This window comes from Oryctolagus cuniculus, chromosome 3 (genome assembly GCF_964237555.1).
Source record: "Oryctolagus cuniculus chromosome 3, mOryCun1.1, whole genome shotgun sequence".
In the NCBI taxonomy this organism is placed as follows: domain Eukaryota; kingdom Metazoa; phylum Chordata; class Mammalia; order Lagomorpha; family Leporidae; genus Oryctolagus; species Oryctolagus cuniculus.
In genome coordinates, this window is record NC_091434.1 from 356,924 (window position 1) to 384,764 (window position 27,841).

At 52.8% G+C, this 27,841-nt stretch overlaps 1 protein-coding gene across 7 annotated transcripts in view; it reads right to left on the reverse strand.

The window, feature by feature from the left end:
• FARP2 (FERM, ARH/RhoGEF and pleckstrin domain protein 2) overlaps positions 1-27,841 on the reverse strand; it is a 94,752-nt gene that overhangs the window by 65,698 nt on the left and 1,213 nt on the right. For 5 of the 7 annotated variants that reach the window (XM_070069925.1, XM_070069924.1, XM_051829378.2 and 2 more), the window contains exon 2: positions 12,438-12,648. In XM_070069925.1, the coding sequence (XP_069926026.1) occupies positions 12,438-12,620 (183 nt within the window). In that variant the 5' untranslated portion in view covers positions 12,621-12,648. Of the gene's footprint in view, positions 1-12,437; positions 12,649-12,912; positions 13,014-13,039; positions 13,217-27,841 lie in introns of those variants that run through there. The other 2 variants (XM_070069926.1, XM_070069927.1) reach the window with 2 other exon arrangements.

Below are 27,841 nucleotides of genomic sequence, written 5' to 3' on the forward strand. Positions count from 1 at the left end.
GATTGGCACGGTTATACCAGGCCCACAGGAGACACAAAAAAGGCAAGGGACCCTGAATGTGACACAGAGCATGGCTGAATTCTAGGCCACAAAGGCAGCGAGTGAGAATGGAATGAACAGGCTGCTAATCAAATGGAAAACAGCAGTGGTACCAAGGTGACCATAATGTGTGTGTACAGGTGCACACAGGATGATGGTGTGTGTGTACAAGTGCACACAGGATGATGGTGTGTGTACAGGTGCACACAGGATGATGTGTGTGTACAAGTGCACACAGGATGATGGTGTGTGTACAAGTGCACACAGAATGATGGTGTGTGTACAAGTGCACAAAGAATGTGTGTGTGTGTACAAGTGCACACAGAATGATGGTGTGTGTACAAGTGCACAAAGAATGTGTGTGTGTGTACAAGAGCACAGAGGATGATGATAATGTGTGTGTACAAGTGCACACAGGATGATGGTGTACAGGTGCACACAGGATGATGTGTGTGTACAAGCACACACAGAATGATGGTGTGTGTACAAGTGCACAAAGAATGTGTGTGTGTGTACAAGAGCACAGAGGATGATGATAATGTGTGTGTACAAGTGCACACAGGATGATGGTGTGTGTGTGTACAAGTGCACACAGGATAATGATGATGTGTGTGTACAAGTGCACACAGGATGATCGTGTGTGTACAAGAGCACACAGGATGATCATGTGTGTGCACAAGTGCACACAGGATGATCATGTGTGTGTACAAGTGCACACAGGATGATGATAATGTGTGCGTGTACAAGTGCACACAGGATGATCATGTGTGTGTACAAGTGCACACAGGATATGTGTGTATACAAGAGCACACAGGATGATCATGTGTGTATGTACAAATGCACACGGGATGATCATGTGTGTGTACAAGAGCACAGAGGATGATAATGTGTGTGTACAAGTGCACACAGAATGATGATGTGTGTGTATACAAGTGCACAAAGGATGATCATTGTGTGTGCACAAGTGCACACAGGATGATGATGATGTGTATACAAGAGCACAGAGGATGATGATGTGTGTGTGTACAAGTGCACACAGGAGGATCATGTGTGTGTGTACAAGTGCAACAGGATGATGATGATGTGTATACAAGAGCACACAGGATGATCATGTGTGTGTGTACAAGTGCACACAGGATGATGTGTGTGTATACAAGTGCACACAGGATGATGTGTGTGTATACAAGTGCACACAGGATGATGGTGTGTGTACAGGTGCACACAGGATGATGGTGTGTGTACAAGAGCACACAGGATGATCGTGTGTGTGTGTACAAGAGCACACAGGATGATCATTGTGTGTACAAGAGCACACAGGATGATCATGTGTGTGTGTACAAGCGCACACAGGATGATGGTGTGTGTACAAGTGCACACAGGATGATCGTGTGTGTGTGTACAAGAGCACACAGGATGATCATTGTGTGTACAAGTGCACACAGGATGATCGTGTGTGTACAAGTGCACACACACAAATGTGAGGTAAATGCATATGACCAAATTATCAGAGATTATCTGTAGGTATAGAGAAACAGAAAACTTTTTTCTCCATATACTTCTATACCGACTGCATTTTTTTGAGTGTGTATTTATAACTTGAAAAATATGAAAAAAGCTTTCTAGGGTAGAAAATATAGAACATACAACAGAAAAATATAATTATTTTATAACCTCCTTTGACTAATTAAAAATAGCATCACCAATTTCCCAGAACAAATGAGCATTCTTGCCAGGTCTCACTGTTCTGGATGGACATGTGCCAGGGACTCAGCACAGCACCCTGGGCTCCAGGTCTCAGTGTTCTGGATGGACTTGTGCCAGGGACTCAGCACAGCACCCTGGGCTCCAGGTCTCACTGCTCTGGACTCGTGCCGGGGACTCAGCACAGCACCCTGGGCTCCAGATCTCACTGTTCTGGATGGACATGTGCTGGGCACTCAGCACAGCACCCTGGGCTCCAGATCTCACTGCTCTGGATGGACATGTGCCGGGGACTCAGCACAGCACCCTGGGCTCCAGATCTCACTGTTCTGGATGGACTTGTGCCAGGGACTCAGCACAGCACCCTGGGCTCCAGATCTCACTGCTCTGGATGGACTTGTGCCAGGGACTCAGCACAGCACCCTGGGCTCCAGATCTCACTGCTCTGGATGGACATGTGTCGGGGACTCAGCACAGCACCCTGGGCTCCAGGTCTCACTGCTCTGGATGGATTCATGCCAGGGACTCAGCACAGCACCCTGGGCTCCAGGTCTCACTGCTCTGGATGGACTTGTGCCAGGGACTCAGCACAGCACCCTGGGCTCCAGGTCTCACTGCTCTGGATGGACATGTGCCGGGGACTCAGCACAGCACCCTGGGCTCCAGGTCTCACTGTTCTGGATGGACTCGTGCCAGGGACTCAGCACAGCACCCTGGGCTCCAGGTCTCACTGCTCTGGATGGACATGTGCCGGGGACTCAGCACAGCACCCTGGGCTCCAGATCTCAGTGTTCTGGATGGATTCATGCCAGGGACTCAGCACAGCACCCTGGGCTCCAGGTCTCACTGTTCTGGATGGACTCATGCCGGGGACTCAGCACAGCACCCTGGGCTCCAGGTCTCACTGTTCTGGATGGACATGTGCCGGGGACTCAGCACAGCACCCTGGGCTCCAGGTCTCAGTGTTCTGGATGGACTCGTGCCGGGGACTCAGCACAGCACCCTAGGCTCCCAGCAAAAGCTGATGGGAGACTCAGGGGACCTGTTTTTATTTTTCATATTGACACGCTAACAAGTTAAATTTTATATGATGCTAAGACGTAACATAATCTGTAAGCTATTTCTTAATTCAATTTGCCATCTGGCCATTGAAGGCATCTGAGGCACACAGGGAGCAGATGAAGACCTGCCTCTGCCTTTCAGGAAAAAAAATGATTAAAAAAAGTGAAAACAGAATGCTTTCTTGGAAAGAAGAGAGAACTACATTTCCACCGCTCGCCGTTTAGTCTGGGTTACTCCACACGCCTGAAGACGATCAGGAACAGGATCAGCTCTCTCAGGACTGGAGATGAACTCTAGCAGAGCTAGCAGAATCTAGGGACCCGCACGGCAGGTGCAAGCTTCCACAGAGCCCCTGGGCTTGGAGAAGGAAGAGCTGCACTTGTTCTCATCAACAACCAACGAACAGAGAGCAAGAAATGGCAGCAGGCCGGCGCCGCGGCTCACTAGGCTAATCCTCTGTCTGCGGTGCTGGCACTCTGGGTTCTAGTCCCGGTTGGGACGCTGGTTCTGTCCCAGTAACTCCTCTTCAAGTCCAGCTCTCTGCTGTGGCCCGGGAGGGCAGTGGAGGATGGCCCAAGTGCGTGGGCCCTGCACCCGCATGGGAGACTAGGAGGAAGCTCCTGGCTTTGGATCGGCGCAGTGCACCGGCTGTGACGGCCATTTGGGGGGTGAACCAACAGAAGGAAGACCTTTCTCTCTGTCTCTCTCACTGTCTAACTCTGCCTGTCAAATAAAAAAAAAAAGAAGAAAGAAAGAAATGGCAGCAGCGACAGGTGCCCAGAGATGGCTACAGCCCAGTGGGGACTCAGGCAGGGGAGTGCGCCTGCCTCTTCTCAAGCCCGCCCCAGCACCATGCCCAGGGCAACCTGACCAGCCCTTGGCAAGCCTGGACCCCAGCTGGGTGTGAAAGGCCACACAGACTGGGCTGGAGGCAGGGGTCAGGATGAGCTGGGAGTCGCTCCAGGGTCAGGCTCCGTGTCTGGCAGGTAGAGGGGAGAAGGAGAGCAGGAAGAGGCACACAGAACCAGGACCAGCAGGACAACACGGAAAAGGCACCGTGACTGCGTGCTCCCCCATGGGCCAAGGAGAGAGTAATGCCACAGCATTCATGGAGGGCTGAGAACGGGCTCATCCACAACTCAGGCTCTCACACTTGTGCACACGGGGACACACACAGCAACCTGTAGATACACACCTGTGCACACGGGGACACACAGGAAGCACACAGCAACACTGCAGATACACACATGAGCACACGGGGAACACATAGGAAGCACACAGCAACACTGCATTTACACACATGAGCACACGGGGAACACATAGGAAGCACACAGCAACACTGCAGATACACACATGAGCACAAGGACACACACAGCAACACTGCAGATATACACAGGAGCATACAAGGACATACACAGGAGGTACACAGCAACACTGCAGATACACACATGAGTACAGGGACACACGCAGCAACACTGCAGATACACACGTGAGCACACAGGACACACACAGCAACACTGCATTTACACACATGAGCACACGGGACACATGCAGCAACACTGCATATACACACGTGAGCACACGAGGACACACACAGGAGGTACACAGCAACACTGCAGATACACACATGAGTACAGGGACACACGCAGCAACACTGCATTTACACACGTGAGCACACGAGGACACACATAGGAGGTACACAGCAACACTGCAGATACACACATGAGCACAAGGACACACGCAGCAACACTTTACTTACACACGTGAGCACACTGGACACACATAGCAACACTGCACTTACACGCGTGAGCACACAGGACACACCCGCAGTGTGCAGCCTGCTTACAGGCAGTTCAGGCAGGGAAGGCAGGAGAGAGCTGCAGCCGACAGTGCTTCCAAGCCCAGCAGCCCAGCAGCCCAGCTCAGCTCCCAGGAATCAAAGCTCAATAGAATCCGATTCCCTTCCTGATCAGAAGTGGGAGTGCCAGGTGAGGACGCAGGCCGGCCTTCTGGGCTGGGAGAAGTCCCAGGTATCATGGAGGCCACTGTCATCTCCTGCACGGATCGCTGATGGCCAGAGCCTTGGGGGCTCGAGAGATGGGCTTGCAAGTCAAGGTTCCTGGGCAGCAGTACTGCTTCTGGGACAGCTGAGATCCTGCAACAACTGTCACTCTGTCACAAAGCTGGGGCAATGCACACGCACCCCAACGGGGACCCACGGCGGGTGTCCCCAGCCCAGGCTGCAGCACACCAGCCTTGCTTGTGCTTGGGATATCCAGTGTGTGCACGTGTGTGTGCCGACTGCTCCCAGACAAGAGCGAACATTTCCACATCTCTGCCACATTCCTGGGCACCACAGTCAAGATCAACTTTCCAGGGAAAACTGCAGGTTTTTAAAAGTGAGGGCAGAGCCACATAATAGCTGTGTACCCAGAGACGTGCAGAGCTTTGCACAAAACCTCTGCCATTATCTCCAGACCCTAGATGCTGAGTTCTGACCTCCTTCTGAGGCCAGGGCAATGCGAGCTCTGCATTTATCCGCCAGATTTAGGACGCGCATGTGGGAACGGTGACAAACATCTGGCTGTGATACTTTCTGGAATTTCAACCGTTCCTCCCCGGCCAGGGTGGAGGCAGGAAGTTTCCACTGGAGTTGTTCACTGAAAATGTCTGCCTCCATGCAGACATATCCCCGTGTGCTCATGTGTGCAGGGAAGCGAGAGCTTCCGTGATTCTTCAGAAAAAAAGAGAAGAGCGAAAGCAAGCCCGTGCTCAACTTTTGTGTATGTCAGAGAAAAGGAGAACATGAGAATGAAAAATAACCAAGATCACGCACGCGCGCCAGACCTGAGCCCCAGTGGCCAGCCCAGGTGCAGGACTCCCCCGCCCGTGGGCACAACAGCACCTGGAGCTCCACCGTTGCCGCGCGCCAGCTTCCAGGCAGCGGGAGACACGCACCTCCCCTCGGCAGCTGCCTGGACCATGAAGGATGCGTGAGGGAAGCAAGTGTTCAGAGAAGGCCCTTGCCAGGGCGGGGCTCAATCACCCAGGGCCAGCGCCTTCCCACGCACAGACACGGCTGCCGCCGACAGCGCTGCAGCTCCGCAGTGTGTTCAGCACCCAGACAAGGCAACGTCCAGATGGTGTTAAAGAACATATAGCTCTGGGCCGGCGCTGGAGCACAGTGGTTGAGCCACCACCTGCGGCTCCGGCATCCCACATGGGTGCTGGTTCGAGTCCCAGCTGCTCCACTTCTGATCCAGCTCCCTGCTATGGCCTGGGAAAGCAGCAGAAGATGGCCCAAGTTCTGGGGCCCTGCACCCACTTGGGAGACTGGAAAAAGCTCCTGGCTTTGGATTGGCCCGCTCTAGTCATTGTGGCCACTTGGGGAGTGAACCAACAGATGGAAGACCTCTCTGTCCTTCTCTCTCTGTAATTCTTCCTTTCAAATAAATAAATAAAATCTTAAACAAATACGAAAAAGAAAGCACAAGCACAGCCCACTTGCAAGGTGGGACACAGCTTTGCAAGATGGGACCCATGAATGCACCATTCTGACGGGTGGCCACGGCTGGCTCACTGGCTGCAGACAGGAGACCCAGCACAGCAGCCTTGAGCCCATGCTGCTCTGGACTTAGGTTTGTATTAAAGCAAAAAGTAAGTATTTTTTTTTTTTAATTAATTGATTTATTTTTGATTGTTTTATTTGAAGAGCAGAGTTACAGAGGGGGCAGGGAGGCGGGGAGGTGGGGAGGGAGGGAGGGAGGGAGGGAGGGAGAGAGAGAGAGAGAGAGAGAGAGAGAGAGAGAGAGAGAAAGAATTTTCCATCTGCTGATTCACTCCCCAAAGGGCACAACAGCTTGAAGCCAGGGGCCAGGAGCCAGGAGCCTGAAGCCAGGGGCCAGGAGCCTGAAGCCAGGAGCCAGGAGCCAGGGGCCAGGGGCCAGGGGCCAGGGGCCAGGAGCCAGGAGCCAGGAGCCAGGAGCCAGGAGCCAGGGGCCAGGGGCCAGGAACCAGGAGCCAGGAGCCAGGAGCCAGGAGCCAGGGGCCAGGAGCCAGGAGCCAGGAGCCAGGAGCCAGGAGCCAGGAGCCAGGGGCCAGGAGCCAGGAGCCAGGAGCCAGGAGCAGGTCTCCCATGTGGGTGCAGGGGCCCAAGGACCTGGGTCATTCTTGAGTACTTTCCCAGGCACACTAGCAGGGAGCTGGATCAGAAGTGGAGCAGCCAGGACTCAAACAGGTGCCCACGTGGGATGTTGGTGTTGCGGGAAGCAGCTTAATCCAGTATGCTACAACGCCCCCTCCCCATTTTTTGTTTTAAAGATTTATTTATTTATTTGAAAAGGAGAGTCACAGAGAGACAGAGGCAGAGACAGAAAGAGAGAGGGAAAGGCAGAGACAGAACTTCTATCCACAGGTTCACTCCCCAGATGGATCCAACAGCTGGGCAAGGCCGAAATCAGGAGCGTGGGCGGCATCAGGGTCTCCTGCGTGGGGGCCAGGGATGCAGGGACGCGGGCGGTTTTCCACTGCTTTTCCAGAAACATTAGCAGGGAGCTGGATAGAAACGGAGCAGACAGGACTTGAACTGGAGCTCATAAGGGATGCCAGAATCGCAGGTAGCAGCTTAACCGGCTGTGCCACCATGCTCGTCCCAAAAGTATTTTTAAAATAGCTAAATGTTGGAACTGGCTCTGTGGCGTAGTGGGTGAAGCTGCCACCTGTGGCAGCATCCCAAATAAGCACCACCCCCCCCCCCCGCCCCACTGCTCTGCTTCTGATCCAGCTCCTTGCTAACGGCTAATGTGTCCGGAAAGCAGTGCAAGACGGCCCAAGCGCCAAGGGAGGTCCCGAAGAAGCTCCTCGCTCCTGGCTTCGGATCAGCCCAGCACCAGACGTTGTGGCCACCTGGGGAGTAACCCAGCAGATGGAAATGGATCTCTCTCTCCCCCCCTCTCTCTCTCCATAACTCTGCTTTTCACAGAAACAAACAAACAAACAAACAAAACAGCTAAACGTCAAATTATCCCCTAAGTTAAAAAGGTCCTTCAACTAGAAGCTTTCAGCATCATCTTGGAGGGTGGGGTCCCGTGGTCAGCTCTGCCACCATGTACTCCCGGAAGCTGCTATTCCCAAGCCCACCCCTTGGACAGACACTACTACTTCTCAAGACTCAAGTGACAACAAATCAAAAACAAAACAACAAACCTGCCCAAGCAACACCGAATCCGCGAGGTTGGAAAACACTGCTACAGCAAGCATGTCAGCCAAATCTAACTTCTGATGTTATTCATGAGCAAGGCACAGCTCCAAACACAAGTGGATTCAGTGATGCCCCTTCCCCCAGAACCTGCCTTCCAGGAGAGGGCGGCTTCCCTGAGACACACCCACTTGGCCAGGGGCCTGCCAGTGCTGGACGCCACAGCCCTGCAGCCTTGGCCCCGGTAAGGCCAGCTCAGTCCAGTCCAGAAGCAGCACCAAAACAGCACATGGTTGTGTGGGAATTATCAAATATTTGTGTGTGTATGTGTTTGAAGATTTATTTATTTGAAAGGCAGAGGAACAGAGAGAAAGAGATCTTCCATCAGTTAGTTCAGTCCTTGGTCCCAGTCTCCCATGTGGGCACAGGGCTCAAAGACCTGCGTGTCCCCAACTGAACTCCCAGGCACACTAGCAGGGAACTGGATCCGAAGTGGAGCAGCTGGGACTTGAACTGGAGCCCATAATGAATGCTGGCGTCACAGGTGGGGGCCTAAACCACTGTACTACAATGCTGGCCCCAGTGTTGGTTGTTTGAAGTTACTAAGTTTTAGGGAGGCTTGCTAGTCAGCAAAGCTGACCAGCACAGCTGAGGGGGACAAGGCACTGGGCAGCAGAGTACGACCACCTGAGCCCAACCTGCTAGGTTCTGATGCCAGTGAGGACACCCTCAGCCTTCAGGATGGCACCCATGGCGGCCTGGGCAGAGGGGTGCACGCTCAGGAAGAGTTTCTCAGGGCTGCATCTTAAGACTCATTCACAAACTGTGCTTTTCCTCTCTGTTAGGTCCTAGTTTTAGTTGCTAAAGCTCATTAAGCAGAACAAAAAAAGATCCTCTAAAAGCAGACCCTAAATAATACCATTTTAAAACTTTCTTCTGGGGCCAGTGCTGTGGCATAGTGGGTAAAGTTGCTGCCTACAGTGCCAGCATCCCATATGGGTGCTGGTTTTTTTATTTTTTTTTCAAAGATTTTTTTTTAATTTATTTGACAGGTAGAGTTACAGACAGTAAGAGAGAGACAGAGAGGTCTTCCCTCCCCAAATGGCCACTACAGCAAGTGCTGCGCCGATCCGAAGCCAGGAGCCAGGTGCTTCTTCCTGGTCTCCCACATGGGTTCAGGGGCACAAACACCTGGGCCATCCTCCACTGCCCTCCTGGGCCACAGCAGAGAGCTGGACTGGAAGAGGAGCAACTGGGACTAGAACCCAGTGTGGGTGCTGGTTTGAGTCCTGGCTGTTCCACTTCCAATCCAGCTCTCTACTACGGCCTGGGAAAAGCAGCGGAAGATGGCCCAAGTACTTGGGCCCCTGCACCCACATGGGAGACCCAGAAGAAGCTCCTGGTTCCTGGCTTTGGATCAGCCAAGCTCCAGCTGTTGTGGCCATTTGGGGAGTGAACCAGTGGATGGGAAACCTCTCTATCTTTCTGCTTCTGTCTCTCTGTAACTTTGCCTTTCAAATAAACAAATAAATCTTAAACAGGAGCGTGGCGGGGGGGGATCAGCCCAGCTCCGGCTGATACGGCCAATTGAGGATGGAGGACCTCTCTCTCTCTGTGTAACTCTGTCTTTCAAATAAATATAGGGGGCTGGCGCTGTGGCATAGTGGGTAAAGCTGCCGCCTGTAGTGCCGTCATCCCATATGAGTGCCGGTTTGAGTCCCGGCTTCTCCACTTCCTATCCAGCATTCTGCTATGGCCAGGGCAAGCAGTAGAAGATGGCCCAACCCCTTGGGCCCCTGCACCCGCATGGTAGACCTGGAAGAAGCTCCGGGCTCCTGGCTTTGGATTGGCACAGCTCAAGCCATTGCAGCCAATTGGGGAGTGAACCAGCGGATGGAAGACTCTCTCTCTGCCTCTCTTTCTCTCTCTGTGTAACTCCTTCAAGTAAAATAAATAATTCTTAAAAACAAACACACACAAATAAATAGATCTTAAAAAAAAAAAAAAACAAACCTTTCTTCTGAAATTCTGAGCCCAGACCATAGCAAAATGTGTGTGTCAGAGGGCACCAGTCCCCAGGCCTCTAAGGGGTCTCCTGTGGGAGAGGCTCGGGGTGGGGGTGTGGGTGCAGCCAGCTCTGCAGGGTTCCAGGGCTGCCTCCTCCCAACAGGATGGTCCGGTTCCACAGGTCCGGTTCCATGGGTCTCAGTCGGCAGCTCTGCTGAAGTGATCCTTGATCTCCTCTCAGATAAGACTCAACCCCCCAGCTCGCTGCATCTGACCCCACCCCAGATCCTGTGGGAGGGGTTTCTCCCCTCCAGGCATTCTACAGCCAGGCAGCCCCAGAGCCTCAGGGAGGTTCCCTTGTGTCCTCACTGCCTTGCACTGTACCCCAGCTTCTAGATGCAGCCCCCAAGCAAAAGAAACCTTGTGCTGCAGCTGGCTTTAATTCTCTTGGCCTATTTTTTTTTTTTAACATTAAGAGCAAGAAAAGCTTTTAAACATATTATTTCATTTAAACTGTATTTATTTATTGGACAGGCAGAGAGAGAGAGAGGGATCTCCCACCCACTGCATACTCCCCAGATGCTGGCAATAGCTAGGGAGTGCCAGAGCTGGCATCTGGGAGCTCAGCCCAGGGCTCCCAGGTGCAGGCAGGGACCCATTATCTGAGCCACCACTGCCGCCTCCAAGGCCTGCACGAGCGGAGCTGAAGCCGGAAATCTATCCCAGGCGCCCTGCACCCTACCAGGCCAAATGCCTGCCCCAAAGATGTAATTTTACACCAATTTGAAGAAACTAGAATAGGTAATGTATTTATGCAATACATGTGAAAATAGGTAATTTTAAAAAGAATACTGCTTCAGTATACCGTATCAGTCTAAAGGCAAAAGTGCTACTGAAGCCTGATATATATATATATATATATATATTTAATGATATGCCATTTTTTAAAAAGATTTATTTATTTGAAAGGCAGAGAGAGAGAGGGAAGACAGAGATAGAGGTCAGAGTCTGAGTCAGGTCAAAGCCAGGAGATTACTTTGGGCCTCCCATGTGGGTGCAGAGGCCCAAGCACTTGGGCCATCATTTTCTGCTTTCCCAACTGCATTCGCAGGAAGCTGGAGTGGAAGTAGAGCAGCCAGAACTCGAACAGGCGCCCATATGGGATGCCAGTGTCGCAGGCGCTGGCTTTACTTGCTATACCACAATGCCAGCCCTGATACGCAATTTTTAAATGTTCACATCCCTTTTATTTACTTACTTATTTATTAAAGATCAATTTATTTATTTCAAAGTCTGAGTTACAGAGAGAGGGAAACAGAGAGAGAGAGAGAGAGAGAGAGATTTTCCATCTGCTGGTCACTCCCCAAACGACCACAACGGCCAGGGCTGAAGCAGGCCGAGGCCAGGCGCTTCATCTGGGTCTCCCGCATGGGGGCCGAGGCCCAAGCACTCGGGTCATCTCCCGTTGCTTTCCCAGGCCACTGGCAGGGAGCTGGATCAGAAGTGGGGCAGCTGAACTTGAACCGGCACCCATACGGAATGCTGGCATCACATTACCTGTTGAGCTACAATGCCGGCCCAAAGCAGTGGAAGATGGCCCACATGTCTGGGCCCGTTACCCACGTGAGATTCAGATAAAGCTCCTGGCTTCAGCCTGCCTTAGTCCCGGCCACTGCAGCCATTTGGAGAGTGAACCAGGAGATGGAAGACCTCTCTGTCTCCCTCTCTCTGTCTGGACTCTGACTTGAAATAAATAAATCTTTTTTAAAAAATTGTTTTCATTTTATTTGAAAGGCAGAGAGAGCGAGTGAGCGAGCTTCTATCTTCCAGTTTATTCCTGTTTACTCCCTAAATACCCACAACATCCAGGGCTGGGCCAGGCTGAAGCCAGGAGCCAGGAGCTCCATCTGGACCTCTCATGTGGATGGCAGAGACCCAAGAACTTGAGCCACCACTGCAGCCTCCAGTGGCGAGCCTCAGCAGGACGCTGCACTTGAAGCGGTGCCGGGACTGCATCCCAATCAGCGTCTTCACTGCTGAGCCTAACAGCCACCCCTACATACAATTATTTCTGACAACATTATCAGTGTCATTTACGACCAGGGAATTTTCAACATAAGGAAGTTCTCACTGCTGACCCCAGTGCAACAATGCCCTGCTCTACTTGGCCGACCAGAGCTGACCACAGTGGACAACGGCGTCCCCCATGGCGGCACCCCGTGGTGCTCTTGGCCACCCTGTTAGGAGGAGGGGTGCCAAGCGGCAATGAGATCAGCATTCCCAAGGAAAGGCAGAGACTGGCACTTTCCAGACTACGGGAAGCAGCTCTGACCAGCTGTCTCCGGGGACCTCCCGTGGCCAGCAGCAAACACGCAGCCCCTCCGCCCGGCCTGGGCAGCCACGCCCGCACACCACACACCGCGCTGCTCACCTCAATGTCAAACACCTCCACGGTGCTGTCCAGCAGCTTCACTCTGACGTGCAGGTGCTTCTCCTGCATCCTGGGTGGGAGCCTCTGTCCAGGCTCAAGGGTGCTAACTCCCAAGGGGGTCTGGGTGCCCAGGCGTGTCCCTGCTGCCTGCAGGACTCTGTATGTCCCCTCTATCTCACCCATTCTCCACCAGCCGAGAGCAAAGAACACTCTGAAATGAAAGAACACACCAAGGAACTGCTACAGGTAGGTGCTAAGGCAGTGTTAAAAAATAACCAGGGATCCCCCTGAACTACTTTTGTTTAATTCCTGTTGAGTCTTAAGTTACATCAAAATAGTTAAAATCTCAGGTGGAGTATGAAATGACAAGCATCAGTAAGGGCAACAGCATCTCCTGCTGCCCCGCAGGCCAGGTACACACATGAACACAAGCGACCCCCACCAACAAGACCTCAGTAAACAGTGACATCATCACCTCCACCTAGCAGAGGCAAGGGCCCAGGCTGTGTGCCTGCCCGACTCCTGTCTCCCTCTGCTCACAGCACCACGTGGAGTGCGGCAGGCACAGCAGGGGCTGAGGCAGCTGTGCCCCTCCCTCTCACCTGTGCTGACTGTGCGGTGTAGAAGGTGACTCAGTGGGAGGAGTCTGCCAGATTGGGTGGAAGCAGCCAGGCTCGCCTTGCTGGCTCTGCACTTCCTGTGGTTTTCCCAGGGTGGAGTGGGTGCCAGCAGGGGTCTGCAGGTGATTCAGGTAGGGAACTGAGATGACTGCCTGGGTGAGGGTGCGAAGACCACCTCCTCCTCTCAACAACCTGTTATTAACTCCCACAGTCCACTTAGCAGGTGACAACCTTGAGGCTGTGCCAGGGCCACATGGCTTCCGGCACCTCCCAATCCTTGCTGTGCCAAGTGGTTGTTGCTAACAGAGCACAAGCAGGTTAAGTACCAGCTAGGATCTGTTCATACCTGTTGCTTTTTAATTATATTGTTACCTGCTGGCAATTTTCCTTATGTTTGAAAATAAACTCCAGAAACACATTTAACAGTGGTGAAATGGGCTAAAAATGCTAGATATTCAATCAACAAAGAACGCAGAACTGAGTACATTATTACGGGTTTTGCTTTATCACCTTCAGAAAGTCTCCCAGGGGCAAGTGTTCAGTGCAGTGGCTAGGATGCCCACTGCGTCCCGCTGCAGTCCCCGCTCTGCACGCGATTCCAAGCCCTGCTAACGCACCCTCTGGGAGGCGCCAGGAATGGCTCATGTAGTTGGGTCCCTGCCACCCACGTCGGAGACCCAGATTGAGTTCTGGCTCCTGGCTTTGCCCTGGCCCAGCCCTGGCTATTGTGGGCATCTGAGGAGTGAACCAGTGGATAGTAAGTCTCCTTCTGTCTCTTTCTACCCTCAAATGAATAAAATATAAAAATTTAAAATATCTTCCATTAATTTGTGGTAAGCACTCTAAGAAGTACCCTCTCTTACTTACATGCTGACCTCCCTGAGTCTCTGGTCTTTTCTTCTGTGTTATGATTATTTTGTTATCCAGACAAACCAAATCAAGAAATTTTCTTTTAAATTAAATCCAAAAAGCTTCTCAGGACTCACTGGTAAGTAATTCCTGCAGCACATGTGAGCCTACCCGGTGAACACAATCTTTCCCACAAACCCAACCTAGCAAACAAGACCACTAAACACCAGAAGGATAACATGTGCCCTGTAGCGGGTATGGAGGCACCTGTCTCCTCTCAAATCTAACCAGGGTTGGCACCAGCACCAATGAGCAGGCCACTCCTCTCACAGCCATCACCTCACACCCCTCTCACAGACATCACCTCAGCACCCCTCTCACAACCATCACCTCAGCACAGCTCACACCCATCACCTCACACCCCTCTCACAGACATCACCTCAGCACCCCTCACACCCATCACCTCAGCACAGCTCACACCCATCACCTCAGCACCCTTCTCACAGACATCACCTCAGCACCCCTCACACCCATCACCTCACACCCCTCTCACAGACATCACCTCAGCACCCCTCACACCCATCACCTCAGCACAGCTCACACCCATCACCTCAGCACCCTTCTCACAGACATCACCTCAGCACCCCTCACACCCATCACCTCACACCCCTCTCACAGACATCACCTCAGCACCCCTCTCAAACCATTACCTCAGCACCCCTCATACCCATCACCTCAGCACCCCTCTCACAACCATCACCTCAGCACCCCTCACACCCATCACCTCAGCACCCCTCTCAAACCATTACCTCAGCACCCCTCATACCCATCACCTCAGCACCCCTCTCACACCCATCACCTCACATCCCTCTCACACCCATCACCTCAGCATAGCTCACACACCTGTGACCTCAGCACAGCTCACACACCCTGTCACCTCAGCACCCCTCTCACACCCATCACCTCAGCACCCCTCTCACAGCCATCACCTCAGCACCCCTCTCACACCTACCACCTCAAAACCCCTCTCAAACCTATCACCTCAGAACCTCCTCTCTAGGCTGCAAGCTTCCCAAGGCTGGAGCTCAACTGGGACAGTAAATTTCTGCTCTTCATTTATAATATTTTGGCGTGAAAGAATATGAACAGGGACCAGAGCTGTGATGTAGTGGGGAAGGTCACCGCCTTCAGTGCTGGCATCCCACATGGGCACCGATTCAAGACCTGGGGATGTCCATTTCCAATCTAGCTCTCTGCTATGGCCTAGGAATGCAGTGGAAGATGGCCCAAGTCCTTGGGCCTCTGCACCCATGTGGGAAGAAGTTCTTGGCTCCTGGCTTCAGATAGGCACAGCTCTGGCCATTGTGGCCATCTGGGGAGTGAACCAGCGGGTGGAAGACCTCCCTCTCTCTCTGCCTCTGCCTCTCTGTAACTCTTTCAAATAAATAAATAAATCTTAAAAAAAAAAAAAAAAGAATATGAACAGTCCCATCACTGTACATTGTCCACACCACAGTGACCACACACTAGATCATGTCCCATCACACAGTGCACTGGACACACCACAGTGACCACACACTGGATCATGTCCCATCACACAATGCACTGTGCACAACACAGTGACCACACACTAGATCACGTCCCATCACGCAGCGCACTGTCCACACCACAGTGACCACACACTAGATCACATCCCATCACACAATGCACTGTGCACACCACAGTGACCACACACTAGATCACGTCCCATCACACAATGCACTGTCCACACCACAGTGACCACACACTAGATCATGTCCCATCACACAGCGCACTGTCCACACCACAGTGACCACACACTAGATCACATCCCATCACACAATGCACTGTGCACACCACAGTGACCACACACTAGATCACGTCCCATCACGCAGTGCACTGTCCACAGCACAGTGACCACACACTAGATCACATCCCATCACACAATGCACTGTCCACACCACAGTGACCACACACTAGATCACATCCCATCACAGTGCACTGTGCACACCACAGTGACCACACACTAGATCACGTCCCATCACACAGCGCACTGTCCACACCACAGTGACCACACACTAGATCATGTCCCATCACAGCGCACTGTGCACAACACAGTGACCACACACTAGATCACATCCCATCACACAATGCACTGTCCACACCACAGTGACCACACACTAGATCACGTCCCATCACGCAGTGCACTGTGCACAACACAGTGAGGACACACTGAGCAGCCAGGACTCAGACTGGTATTTCAGTGTGGGACGTGGTATTGCAGGTGATGGATTAACCCACTGCCCCATGACACTGGTGCCTCCGTGAGATTTTTTTTTATACATATGAACCTTTTTTTTAAATTTTTTAATTTTTTAAAAAAATTTTTTTGACAGGCAGAGTGGACAGTGAGAGAGAGAGAGAGAGAGAAAGGTCTTCCTTTTGCCGTTGGTTCACAATCCAATGGCTGCCGCGGCTGGCGTGCTGCAGCCGGCGCACTGCGCTGATCCGATGGCAGGAGCCAGGTGCTTCTCCTGGTCTCCCATGGGGTGCAGGGCCCAAGCACTTGGGCCATCCTCCACTGCACTCCCGGGCCACAGCAGAGAGCTGGCGTGGAAGAGGGGCAACCGGGACAGAATCCGGTGCCCCAACCGGGACTAGAACCCAGTGTGCCGGCGCCGCAAGGCGGAGGATTAGCCTAGTGAGCCACGGTGCCGGCCTCCATGAGATTTTGAGAACCATAAACGTGGGCTTTTTCACGTCAAGTCACAAACTTAAGTTTATTGAGTCATCAGTGCACAAGTAAGGAGCAAGAGTGAAGACAAGTTCCATCCATGCAAGGAGGTCTTGCCTGGAAATGCCGTGATAGCGGTCCTGCTGGCAGGGGTTTCCCAGGGCCAAGAGCGCCAGCATGGTTCTACCCCTGGAACCCGGCTGGGTACAGAGTGCAGGTTATAGTCCACTCAGCTCTACACTGGAATCACATCTTTGTTTTATAATGGAAACATAATGAAGAATATACTTTTTGGGGCTGGCGCTGTGGCGCACTAGGTTAATCTTCCACCTGTGCAGCCAGCATTCCATGTGGGCACTGGTTCTAGTCCTGGTTGCTCCTCTTCCAGTCTAGCTCTCTGCTGTGGCCTGGGAAGGCAATGGAGGATGGCCCAAGTGCTTGGACCCCTGCACCCACATGGGACACTAGGAGGAAGCACCTGGTTCCTGGTTTCAGATCAGCATAGCTCCGGCCATAGCGGCCATTTGGGGAGTGAACCAACAGAAGGAAGACCTTTCTGTCTCTCACTGTCTGTAACTCTGTCAAATAAATAAATCTTAAAAAAAAAAAAAAAGAAAGAAAGAAAATAAGAATATACTTTTCACTTCACGTCCCTTGAAACCTGAGAACATAATACAAAGGACAGACCCTTCTCTTGGCTCAAGGACACCAAGGCCCTCTCGCGGCGTGTGTGGCTCGGGGAGACTGCAGGTCTGCACCCCTCAGAGCAGCAAACTCACAGCCTCGTCCTCACAGGGCTCATAGCGCCACCTCAATGTGGCTGAAGCCAACAGATGGCTGCAAGACGCCCTTTCACGAGGCTGATCCGAAAAGACACACTCAGTTCAGGAGAAACGGACCCTGATGTGCCCAAGGGGAACCTGTCTGCTCCACAGAGTGGTAATATCACTGATAACTGCTCGCTCTGAGACCAAGAGCGAGGCTCAGACCTAAGTTTCAGACTTGCAGAAGGCTTAGAAAGCAAGGATGCTAACAAGAACGGACAGACGTGCCAGCATCACTCACGTGGGTCAGCCCTGGCCTTCAAGTCCTCGACTACTTCAGAAGCAGCGGCACAACCAGACACCTGCTGTCCGTTCAGAGGCCGCTCACCCAGCATCCTGTGCCCCAGCGACTGCTGCCTCCAGCCAGACAGCAGAGAAAAGGAAAGAAAAATGTATGTGCTGCTTGACGTAAATTATGACCTCACAGGAACTACCTTTCTTTTGTCTGTAAGTAAACACTGAAGAGGCAAGAACACGCGCTCATGCTGAGGGCCCTGGGCTGGCCGAGCACCTGAGTGAGGACTCAGGACGACACAGGATGCAAGTTCACATGTCTTCCCAGTCTGCACTCCCCAGGACACTTCTGGCCCAGGATACTACTGGCACTTGTACTGTCTGTCACAGACACGGCTCCCCTGGCTATATTCTCATTCAGAACAAAAGATGTGACGTGTCACTTCCATAGTGAGTTGAAAATTCAAGTCTGCCAATGCCTTGGGAGGCAGCGCCACATCAGCGCGGGTAGTAACTACCAGACCCTTGGTGTGGGGAGTGGACAGTGGGCAAGGGCACATGGGCACTGTGAACCTCAAGCTGCTATAAAAACTAAAATTAAACTAACCAAGAAGGCCTGCCAAGGAACATGTAGCTCAGAACTGACAGAGCCTGGACGTGGGCCTGACTGGTCACCAAGACTTGTCCCCTGCACTGGAAGGTAGGCAGTGAGCAGTCCATAAAAATTCATGAAATGCTTTTGGTTTCCTCTTTTAGGAAAATCCAAAAACCAATTTTCATGCCGACCAAGCACAGGAAGCAGGTGTGCTGCGTGTCCTTTCCCCCACCTGCGTCACGCCTGCACCCTGCGTGTGCTGCGAATGCCAGGACCTTCAAGAGCAGCCCGCACGCGCTCCCCACCCCAACGGCTGCGCCTTTTCCCAGCGCAGCAGGAGATGGATCCTCTTCAGCGGCTTTCCCTTTGTGAGCACAACCAGCAACCAGGTCTGAGCAGCAGCAGGAAGCCAAGGCCAGTGCCCCCGCGCTCTGCAAGCTAATGAGAAACAGCTGGCTGGGTAGCAGGGCCTCAGCCGCCCTCCTGGGCACTGCCAGTGAGAAGCCAGCCTCGCGCTCTGCGCCAGGGAAGAGGCTGTGCGGGACGCGGGAACCTTCCCCTCCGACACCAGGAAGGGCAGCTCAGGGTCCACCGGCAGACCCAGGGGGAACAAGGGAGCAGCCTGGGAGGGTGGAAATCTGGACTCCAATCCAGCTGTGCTACCAATAACCTCAGCCACTTCCCCGCTCCCTGCTCATCCTCTCTTTCTCAGACCTAAGAAGCCAGGATTCTGTTAAGAGGCTGCTCAGGGTGAAAACACACCGAACTGAGGTGTATTCTTTTTTTTTTTTTTTTTTTTAAGATTTATTTATTTATTTATTTGAAAGGCAGAGTTACAGAGAGGGAGAAGGAGGGGGAGGGGGAGGGGGAGGGGGAGAAAGAGGGGGAGGGGGAGAGAGAGAGAGAGAGATGTCTTCCATACGCTGGTTCACTCCCCAGATGGCTGCAACAGTTAGAGCTGAATTGATCTGAAGCCAGGAGCTTCCTCTGGGTCTCCCACTCAGGTGCAGAGGCCCAAGGACTTGGGTCATCCTCTACCGTTTTCCCAGGCCATATCAGAGACTGGATTGGAAGTAGAGTAGCTGGGACTTGAACCAGTGCCCATATGGGATGCCGGGCATGCAGGCGGCGGCTTTACCCGCGATGCCACAGTGCCAGCCACGGAGATGTATTCTCGATGCCAACTCAATTTCAGTGCTAGCAAAAGTTAAATGACCCTCCTAAACACCTGCTGTCACAGCCTTCACACTGCAGCAATGCAACGACACCTGCCCATCTGAAAGGCAGGGCGGAGGCTGTGGGACTGGGTAGCAGGGGCACACATTAGCACTCACAAGCCGCACAACTCCACCCTTGCTCCCCAGTGTTGCCTGCACAGGGAATGTCAGTATCTAGGTTCTGCTGCCAGGGATTCTGAATTCACATCAAACTTCTATTCGCTGAAAAATAAAAGTTTTGGGGCTGGCGCTGGGGCATAGTAGGTTAAGCCTTTGCCTGCAACCTGCATCCCATATGGGCGCTGGTTTGTGTCCCGGCTGCTACTCTTCTGATCCAGCTCTCTGCTATGGCCTGGGAAAGCAGTGGAGGATGACCCAAGTGCTTGGGCTCCTGTAACCGTGTGGGAGACCCAGAAGAAACTCCTGGCTTTGGATCGGTTCAGCTCTGGCCATCGCGGCCATCTGGGGGAGTGAACCAGCAGTTGGAAGACCTTTCTCTCTGTATCTCCCTCTGTCTGTAATTCTGCCTCTCAAATAAATAAATAAACCCCCTTTTTTGTAAAAAAAAAAAAAAAAAAAAAAAAAAAAAAAAAAAAAAGCTTGCTAAAATAATTAACAAAAGTTGTAAGTGCTAAAGTGAGTCCAGAAAACTAATTCTCGGTGCTTTTCTGGAGGAGGGCCACGAAGACAGCCAACTCACATCAGAGTCTTCACAGACAGAAGCGCAAGGTCTCAGCCTGGGCGCAAAGGCAGCCAGCCACACCGTGCGAACGCGTGTGCAAAGGCATGTGTGCATTTGTCTGTTTTCCTAAAAATGGAACAACCAAAGGAGAGACCAAAACCACAGAGAACAGCTTCGTCCCTGGCCATGCGTGAGGGGAGGGGCAGAGAAGACAGTACTGGAACCTGCACTTCATGTTTACGTTTGACCTGGGAACTTCATACATATCTTCACAGAGCTGGGAAGCAAAATTAGTCTTTCAGGAAAGTGAGCGCTAAAGCCCGGTTTAGAACAAATGGCCCCGAGTCCCAGACGAGCAGCCACGCCTCAAAGAACACTTCTGATGACATCAGCACCCAGGAGCCGGGTCCTGCAGAGCAGGGGCCCAGAGCCCCAGCGCGGGGCACAGCCTGCAGGCTCAAGACCTTGTTCCTCAGCAATGACAGAGACAGGGAGAAGACACCACCCGCCGAGGGCTGTGTGGGCCCAGAACCCTGTCCTCATGGGGCAGGCAGCGCATGAACGTGTTTCCTAGGTGCAGGGGAACTCTGCGTAAGCACCGGAAGATCCCATGAGACACAACTAAGAGTCATCATGCATTCATTTTATTAAAAATGTATTTATTGGCCGGCGCCGCGTCTCACTTGGCTAATCCTCCGCCTGCGGCGCCGGCACCCTGGGTTCTAGTCCTGGCCGGGGCACCGGATTCTGTCCCAGTTGCTCCTCTTCCAGTCCAGCTCTCTGCTGTGGCCAGGGAAGGCAATGGAGGATGGCCCAAGTGCTTGGGCCCTGCACCCGCAGGGGAGACCAGGAGGAAGCACCTGGCTCCTGGCTTCGGATTGGCTGCAGTGCGCGGGCCGTAGCAGCCATTTGGGGGTTGAAGCAACGGAAGGAAGACCTTTCTCTGTCTCTCTCTCTCCCTCTCACTGTCTAACTCTATCTGTCAAGAGAGGGAGAGAGGGAGAGAGGGAGAGAGGGAGAGAGGGAGAGAGGGAGAGAGGGAGAGAGGGAGAGAGAGAGGGAGGGAGGGAGGGAGGGAGGGAGGGAGAGAGGGAGGGAGGGAGGGAGAGAGGGAGGGAGGGAGGGAGAGAGGGAGAGAGGGAGGGAGGGAGGGAGTTCCCATGTGCTGGTTCACTCCTGAAGTGGCTACAACATACAGGAAGGGCCAGGCTGAAGACAGGAGCCAGGAGCTTCATGTGGGTGGCAGAGGCCAGAGTCCTTGGACCATTTTCCGAGGCTTTCCCAGGTGCATTTGCAGACAGCTAGATCAGCTGGGATTCAAACTGGCGCCTATGTGGGATGCTGGCATTGCAGCCAGTGGTTTTACCTGCTGTGCCACAGCACTGGCCCTGTGGTGGTCATGGGTAAAACAGAATCATGTCTGGGATTCACTTTAAAACAACCAGTGAACTGGAATCAGTAGAGGGTGTAAAGCTAAAAAAACTAAAACAAAAACTCCAAATAAGACTTCCCTTGGGTTCAATGCTAAGGTTGGACACGTGGGCTTTGAGATACCACTTCTATTTTTGTAAATGTTCAGGATTTTCGACAACTTCTTATGCACACAAAGATTCAAGGAGCCCTTGAAACAGCTCGCAGCTGGGGGGGGGGGTGGTCCCTAGTGCAGGAGATGCTGCTCCCCTCCCACAGGAAACCACAGCCCGCAGCAGGAAAAGCCTCAGCCCCTCTGTCTCCCCTCTGCTGAGCATGTGTTTGCCCTTTTTCCAAAAACAGTTCAGTTAAAATAAAAACTAACAATTCTAGATGCTCTCTGGAATTGTTTTCTTTCTTTCTTTCTTTTTTTTCTGACAGGCAGAGTGGATAGTGAGAGAGAGACAGAGAGAAAGTTCTTCCTTTTCTGTTGGTTCACTCCCCAGTGGCACTGCGGCTGCCGCACAGCGCTGGTCTGAAGCCAAGAGCCAGGTGCTTCTCCTGGTCTCTCATGCGGGTGCAGGGCCCAAGGACCTGGGCCATCCTCCACTGCCCTCCTGGGCCACAGCAGAGAGCTGGACTGGAAGAGGAGCAACCGGGACAGAATTCGGTGCCCCGAACGGGACTAGAACCTGGTGTGCCAGCGCCGCAGGTGGAGGATTAGCCTAGTGAGCCGCGGCGCTGGCCTGGAATTGATTTCTTGTTCAGATATTGGGACTGGTTTCCCAATGTTCGTCTTACTTTATGAGTTATAGCCAGCATTCATTGTGCTGACGATGACTGAGGCAATCACAAGATTAATAAAGTCCAGTAATTTAAACAATCTTTAGAATGACTCCCTCCTTTCCAAACACACTCCTATGAAACAATGGAAGACACACTATACACCCTCAATCCCAAATCCCTGCTGGGTCATCTGGCACTAAGCAAAAGGGCTGGGCACTGCCCCCAAAGCTAGTCTGGCTCAGGTTTCTGGGCCCTGGGCCTGCACCGGTTCCTTCTGAGGTCCGAGACACAGGCCAAGTAAACACCCCTACTTGGAACCTCCAACTGTGACTCATCAAGACTGCTGCAGCTCTCCACCCATGGGCACACAGAGCTGGAGACACGTGGATGACACCACCGGCCGCGCAGGGCCAGAGCAAGAAGGGCTTGTGGTCTGGGAGTCAAGTGCTCACTGGCAGGAGACTGATCACCAGGTGCAGGAAGCTGTAAGTGGGACAGTCAGCTCCAGGCTGGCAAAACACAACTCCCTGCCAGGGGCCGGTGCTGGGCCCTGTGGGGAAACTGCAGTCCACATCACTGATCCAGCTCCCTGCTGATGGCCTGGGGGAGGCGGCAGAAGAGGGCCCAAGTGATGGCCCCCTGCCACCCACATGGGGGACCCGGATGGAGTTCCAGGCTTTTGGCTTTGGCCTGGCCCCACCTGCTGTCTAGGGAATGAACCAGCAGAGGGAAGCTCTCGCTCTCTCTTCCTCTCTGTAATGCTGCCTTTCAAATAAATAAATATTTTCCTTCTTCTTTTAAAAAAGAAGTCTGCGCCAGACAGAAAAATCAATCATGCTGCGGCAACACGCAAGTGTGTCTTAGGTGTGTTTTCTTTCCCTAGTGGACTTATCAGACCTCCTGCTTTTCTGTGACACACCACATCTCCATGTGAAGCACACGTTTCATGTATCATGTCATGAAAGCAGAGGAAGATGACCCAAGTGCTTGGGCCCCTGCACCCGTGTGGGAGACCTGGAAGAAGCTCCTGGCTCCTGGCTTCGGGTCGGCGCAGCTCCAGCCGTTGCAGCCATCTGGGGCGTGAACCATCGAACAGAAGACTTCTCTCTCTGCCTCTCCTCTCTCTGTGTAACTCTTTCAAATAAATAAATATTTTTTTAAAAAAAAGTTTAACTGCGCTAGAGGAACAGCTAAATTCCTGTTCCTTCAGTCATGAGAAAAGGCAATAAATAAATAAAGAGTATCACAGAGATTCATTAGGTAGTAAATGAATGATATTTTTCTTGACTTATTTGTATTTCTAACACTGGTCAGCTTGCTCCATGGGTAACTTATTTTTCCCTTCACTGCTGATAAACAGTCACTCTCCACCAGTCCATCCTCCAAAAACAAGCTGCCTTGCTGCAGGTCCCGTGAGGCTTGGAGGCCACCCTGTCCTGGACAAGGCACCCACTCTGTGCCAAGAAGTCCAAGGGCTCAGAGAACCAGGCGTCTGAGAGACACAAAAGTCTCTCCCAAGACAGTGGGCAAAGATAAGGAAGACAGCATGGAGGGATATCAGAAAGTCCATGGAAAATGGAATTAAACAGTGTGTTCACTTTGGTGCAAAATGTTGAAATCCTTGTATGCAAGAAATATTCCAGGGTTCACGATGGAAGCAGGCGGGTGGCCTGGCAGGTGAAGACACCACCTGGAACACCCACATACCCATCAGAGCGCCTGGGATCTGCTTCTGACCCAGCTTCCTGCTCATGCCCCTTGGAGGAAGTCCCTGCCACTCCTGCGGAGACCAGGATGCAGGTCCTGAGTCTTGGCTTTGGCCCCAACCCTGGCTGTTGCAGGCATCTGGGCAGTGAACCAGCAGTTGGAAGATCTCTCTGTCACTCTGCCTCGCACAGGAATCTTTTCTACAAAGACAACATCTGAGTCGAGGCCCCGAGACAGCCCCAGTGCAACAGCGACCAAGCAGTGCCACAGCACGACCGCCAGGAGGCCCCTGCCAGGCGCTTGCTGATGCTGTCCCCTTGAACCCTCCTAAGGAGCTGCACAGGTGGTGCTGCTCCCGTTCTAGAGCTCCTGAGAGCTCAGGACTTGCTCGGGCCACGCCTCTCCACAAGCAGCCCCACGCCAGCCCCCAGTCCACAGGGTGTGCAGGAGGAAGCTAATCCCGAGCAAGAGACAAATGAGGATGTGGCCAGTGCCATCTGCTCACTGCAGCACAGAGAGCAGAAAATGGGAGGAAGACACTTGGGGCCGGCGCTGTGGCATGGTGGGCTAAGCCTCTGCCTGCAGCACTGGCATCCCATTAAGGGTGCTGGTTCGAGTCCCAGCTGCTCCACTTCTGATCCAGCTCTCTGCTATAGCCTGGGGAAGTAGTGGAAGATGATCCAAGTCCTTGGGCCCCTGCACCCGTGTGGAAGACTCAGAAGAAGCTCCTGGCTTCGGATGAGCTCAGCTCCAGCAAGTTACTGGCCATTTGGGGAGTGAAACCAGCAGATGGAAGATCTTTGTCTCTCTTTCAACTCTACCTCTCAAATAAAACCTTAAAAAAGAAAAAGAAAGGGGGAGGTACCACCAGCCCTCTCCCAGAGCAGCTCCCAGGCAGGACGCTGCAGTGGGGCCTTGCAGGGGAGCAGAGACAAGGAGAGGAGACGCACAGCATGTGCACAGGGGAGCAGCTAGGGAGCGGGAAAGGCTGAGTGTGGCTGGGACGGAGGCACTGAGCCAAACAGGAGAAGCAGCCTGGGACTCAGCTACAAGGAACTAGCGGCCAGCAGATTTAGCTGGGATGACACGACCAAAATTTTGAGAATCAATTGGGAAGACTGTCTAGGGAAGGCTGAGACAGGATGAAGCAAGATAGGTCGCTGCATCCCGCAGCACGGTAGGGCCTTTTCGGTCTTAAACTTTACAATGGGCAGCATCGTGGTGCAGGGGTTAAATGGTGCCTGAGACATGGCATCCCATGCTAGAGTGCTGGATCAGGTACTGGCTACCCTGCTTCCAATCCAGCTTCTTGCTGATGTTCCTGGGAGAGCAGCGGAGGAAGCTCCACTACTTGGGCCTCTGCCACCCGCATGGGAGACCAAGATGGAGTGCCTGGCTCCTGGCTTCCGTCTGGCCCAGTCCTGGCTGCTGTGGCCGCTGGGGAGTGAACCAGCAGATCCAACATATGTTTCTCTATTTTTTTCTGTTGCTCTGCCTTTCAAATAAATAAAATCTTTAAAGTAGCTATAAATTAAAACATCAGTTTAGGGGAAAACAATGCCATGACTCTAAAAAACAAACAAAACAAAACAACCATTTTGGGTGAGTGTTGTGGTGGCACTGGGTAAGCTGCTGCGTGTGCTGCCTGGAGCTCATGCCTTTCCTGCGGGCTTGCTGGTCTGAGTAGAATCCAGCTCCCTGCTGTGGCCTGGGAAGCAGCAGTGACGGCCCAAGTGCTTGGACCCCTGCACCCATGTGGGAGACACGGATGGAGATCCAGACTCCTGGCTTCGGGACATTTGGGGAGTGAACCAGAGGACGGAAGATCAATATCTCTGTCACCCTGGCCTTTCAAACAAAATCTTTAACAAAATAAAACCACATATCACTAACGTCCCCCCGTGCTGTCCATGTCCTCATGTTCTTTTACCATACCATCTATCTTTCTGGTTGAGGAATTTTTACTTATTTGAAAGGCAGAGTTAGAGATAAAGGGAGAGACAAAGATCTTCCATCTACTGGTTCACTCCCGCAAAGGCAAGGGCTGGGACAGGCCGGAGCCAGGAGCCCCATGCAGGTCTCTGCCGTGGGCGCTGTGGGCCCGAGCACTTGGCCACCCTCTGCTGATTTCCCACGTGCATTCCAGGCAGCAGCCAGGACTTGAACTGGGACTCATAAGGGATGCTGGTGGTGGCCTAACCCACCATACCAAAATGCGGGCCCCAGGGTTGCATGGCGGCAAATTTTAAAGCCCATTTTCATGGATCCAAATGGCCCAAATTCTGCATGGAGGGAAGGACAGGATCCGGGCCATCGAAACACGTGTCCCAGCTGTGGAGTCCTCCACCTAGGGACACAGGTTCCTTATCAGAGAGTATCTGTCTGTACAAGTGGGATTCCAAAAACCAAAATCCTTATCCCAGACAGTGAGCTGATCTTCAGGAAGATCAGACCAAGCCACAGAATCACCACCTGGAAATCACCGAACCCTGGGCTTTATCACGCCAAGTTACCTGGGACCCCAGGTTTTCAGAGCTTCATTGCTAAGACAAAACACTGGTGTTGACAGTCAACACCTCACAAAGGACTCAGCAAGCCCTCTCAGAGCCTAGCTCCAGCCCCCGGCATCCACCTCCATGTGGGGCTTTGCCTGCACACACATAGCACTGGGTGAACCTGGGGCTGGGAGCTGATAAGAAAGTAGGCGAAGAAAACCCCCACAAAATGCCAGGGTTCCCAGCAGTAACAAAATCTACCCCCAGGGCAGGGGTCTGGCAGGGTTGCCTGGGGTTTGACCCCTCCTCTTCTGGCTCAGCTCCCTGCTGATGCCTCCCGCGGGGGACTCAGGTTCAGTTCTGGGCTCTCGGCTTTGCCCTTGCTCAGTCTGGGTTGTTGTGGGCATGCGGGGCAGGAACCAGCAGATTGAAGATAACTGTGTCTCTCATATAAACAAACATTTTAATAGTAACAATTTGAAACAAAGAAAAATCTGCTGTTTTCTTAACACAGAAGAGGTATGGGGACGACTAAGCCCTTCTTGCGCCAGGGATCTTGTTAATCGCCCCCCCCCCCCAAGGTTTATTTATTTGAAAGGCAGAGTTAGAGAGAGAGAGAGAGAGAGAGAGAGAGAGAGAGAGAGAACGAAGAAGAGAGACCTTCCATCACTGCTTTACTTGCCAAATGGCTGTGACGGACAGGCTCCCGCCAGGTCGAAGCCGGGAGCTTCACCTGGGTCTCCCACATAGGTGGTGGGGACCAAGCACTTGGGCCGTCTTCTGCTGCTTTCTCAGGCACTTCAACAGGGAGCTGTGCTGGAAGTGGAGCAGCTGGGACTCAAACCGGGGCCCACAGGGATGCCGGCGTCACAGGCCCCACTAACTACTATTGACTGTTGTTTCTCACCCATTTTACAGATAGGGAACCTGGGCATCTGCTGAGACTGGTGGCCCTGAGGACAGTGGGCCAGCAAAGGCCCGCGGTTCAGGAACTGCACACTCAGCATCTGGGAGTCCCAGGTGGAGCCAGCTACAGCGTGGGCAGTGCGAGGAGAAACCAGTGGTTCCACAGGGCAGCCAGCCTTCCCTGCCCAGAGCTGTGCAGCCTGGCCACGTCTGTCCAACACTCTAGGCCACACTCTTTTGCTTTCCAAGTGCTTTCTGGAGTCCAGGAACTCACAAACTGAAAAAACCAGCGGTGACGGGAAGCTACAGCACACTCCCGTCCGCCTG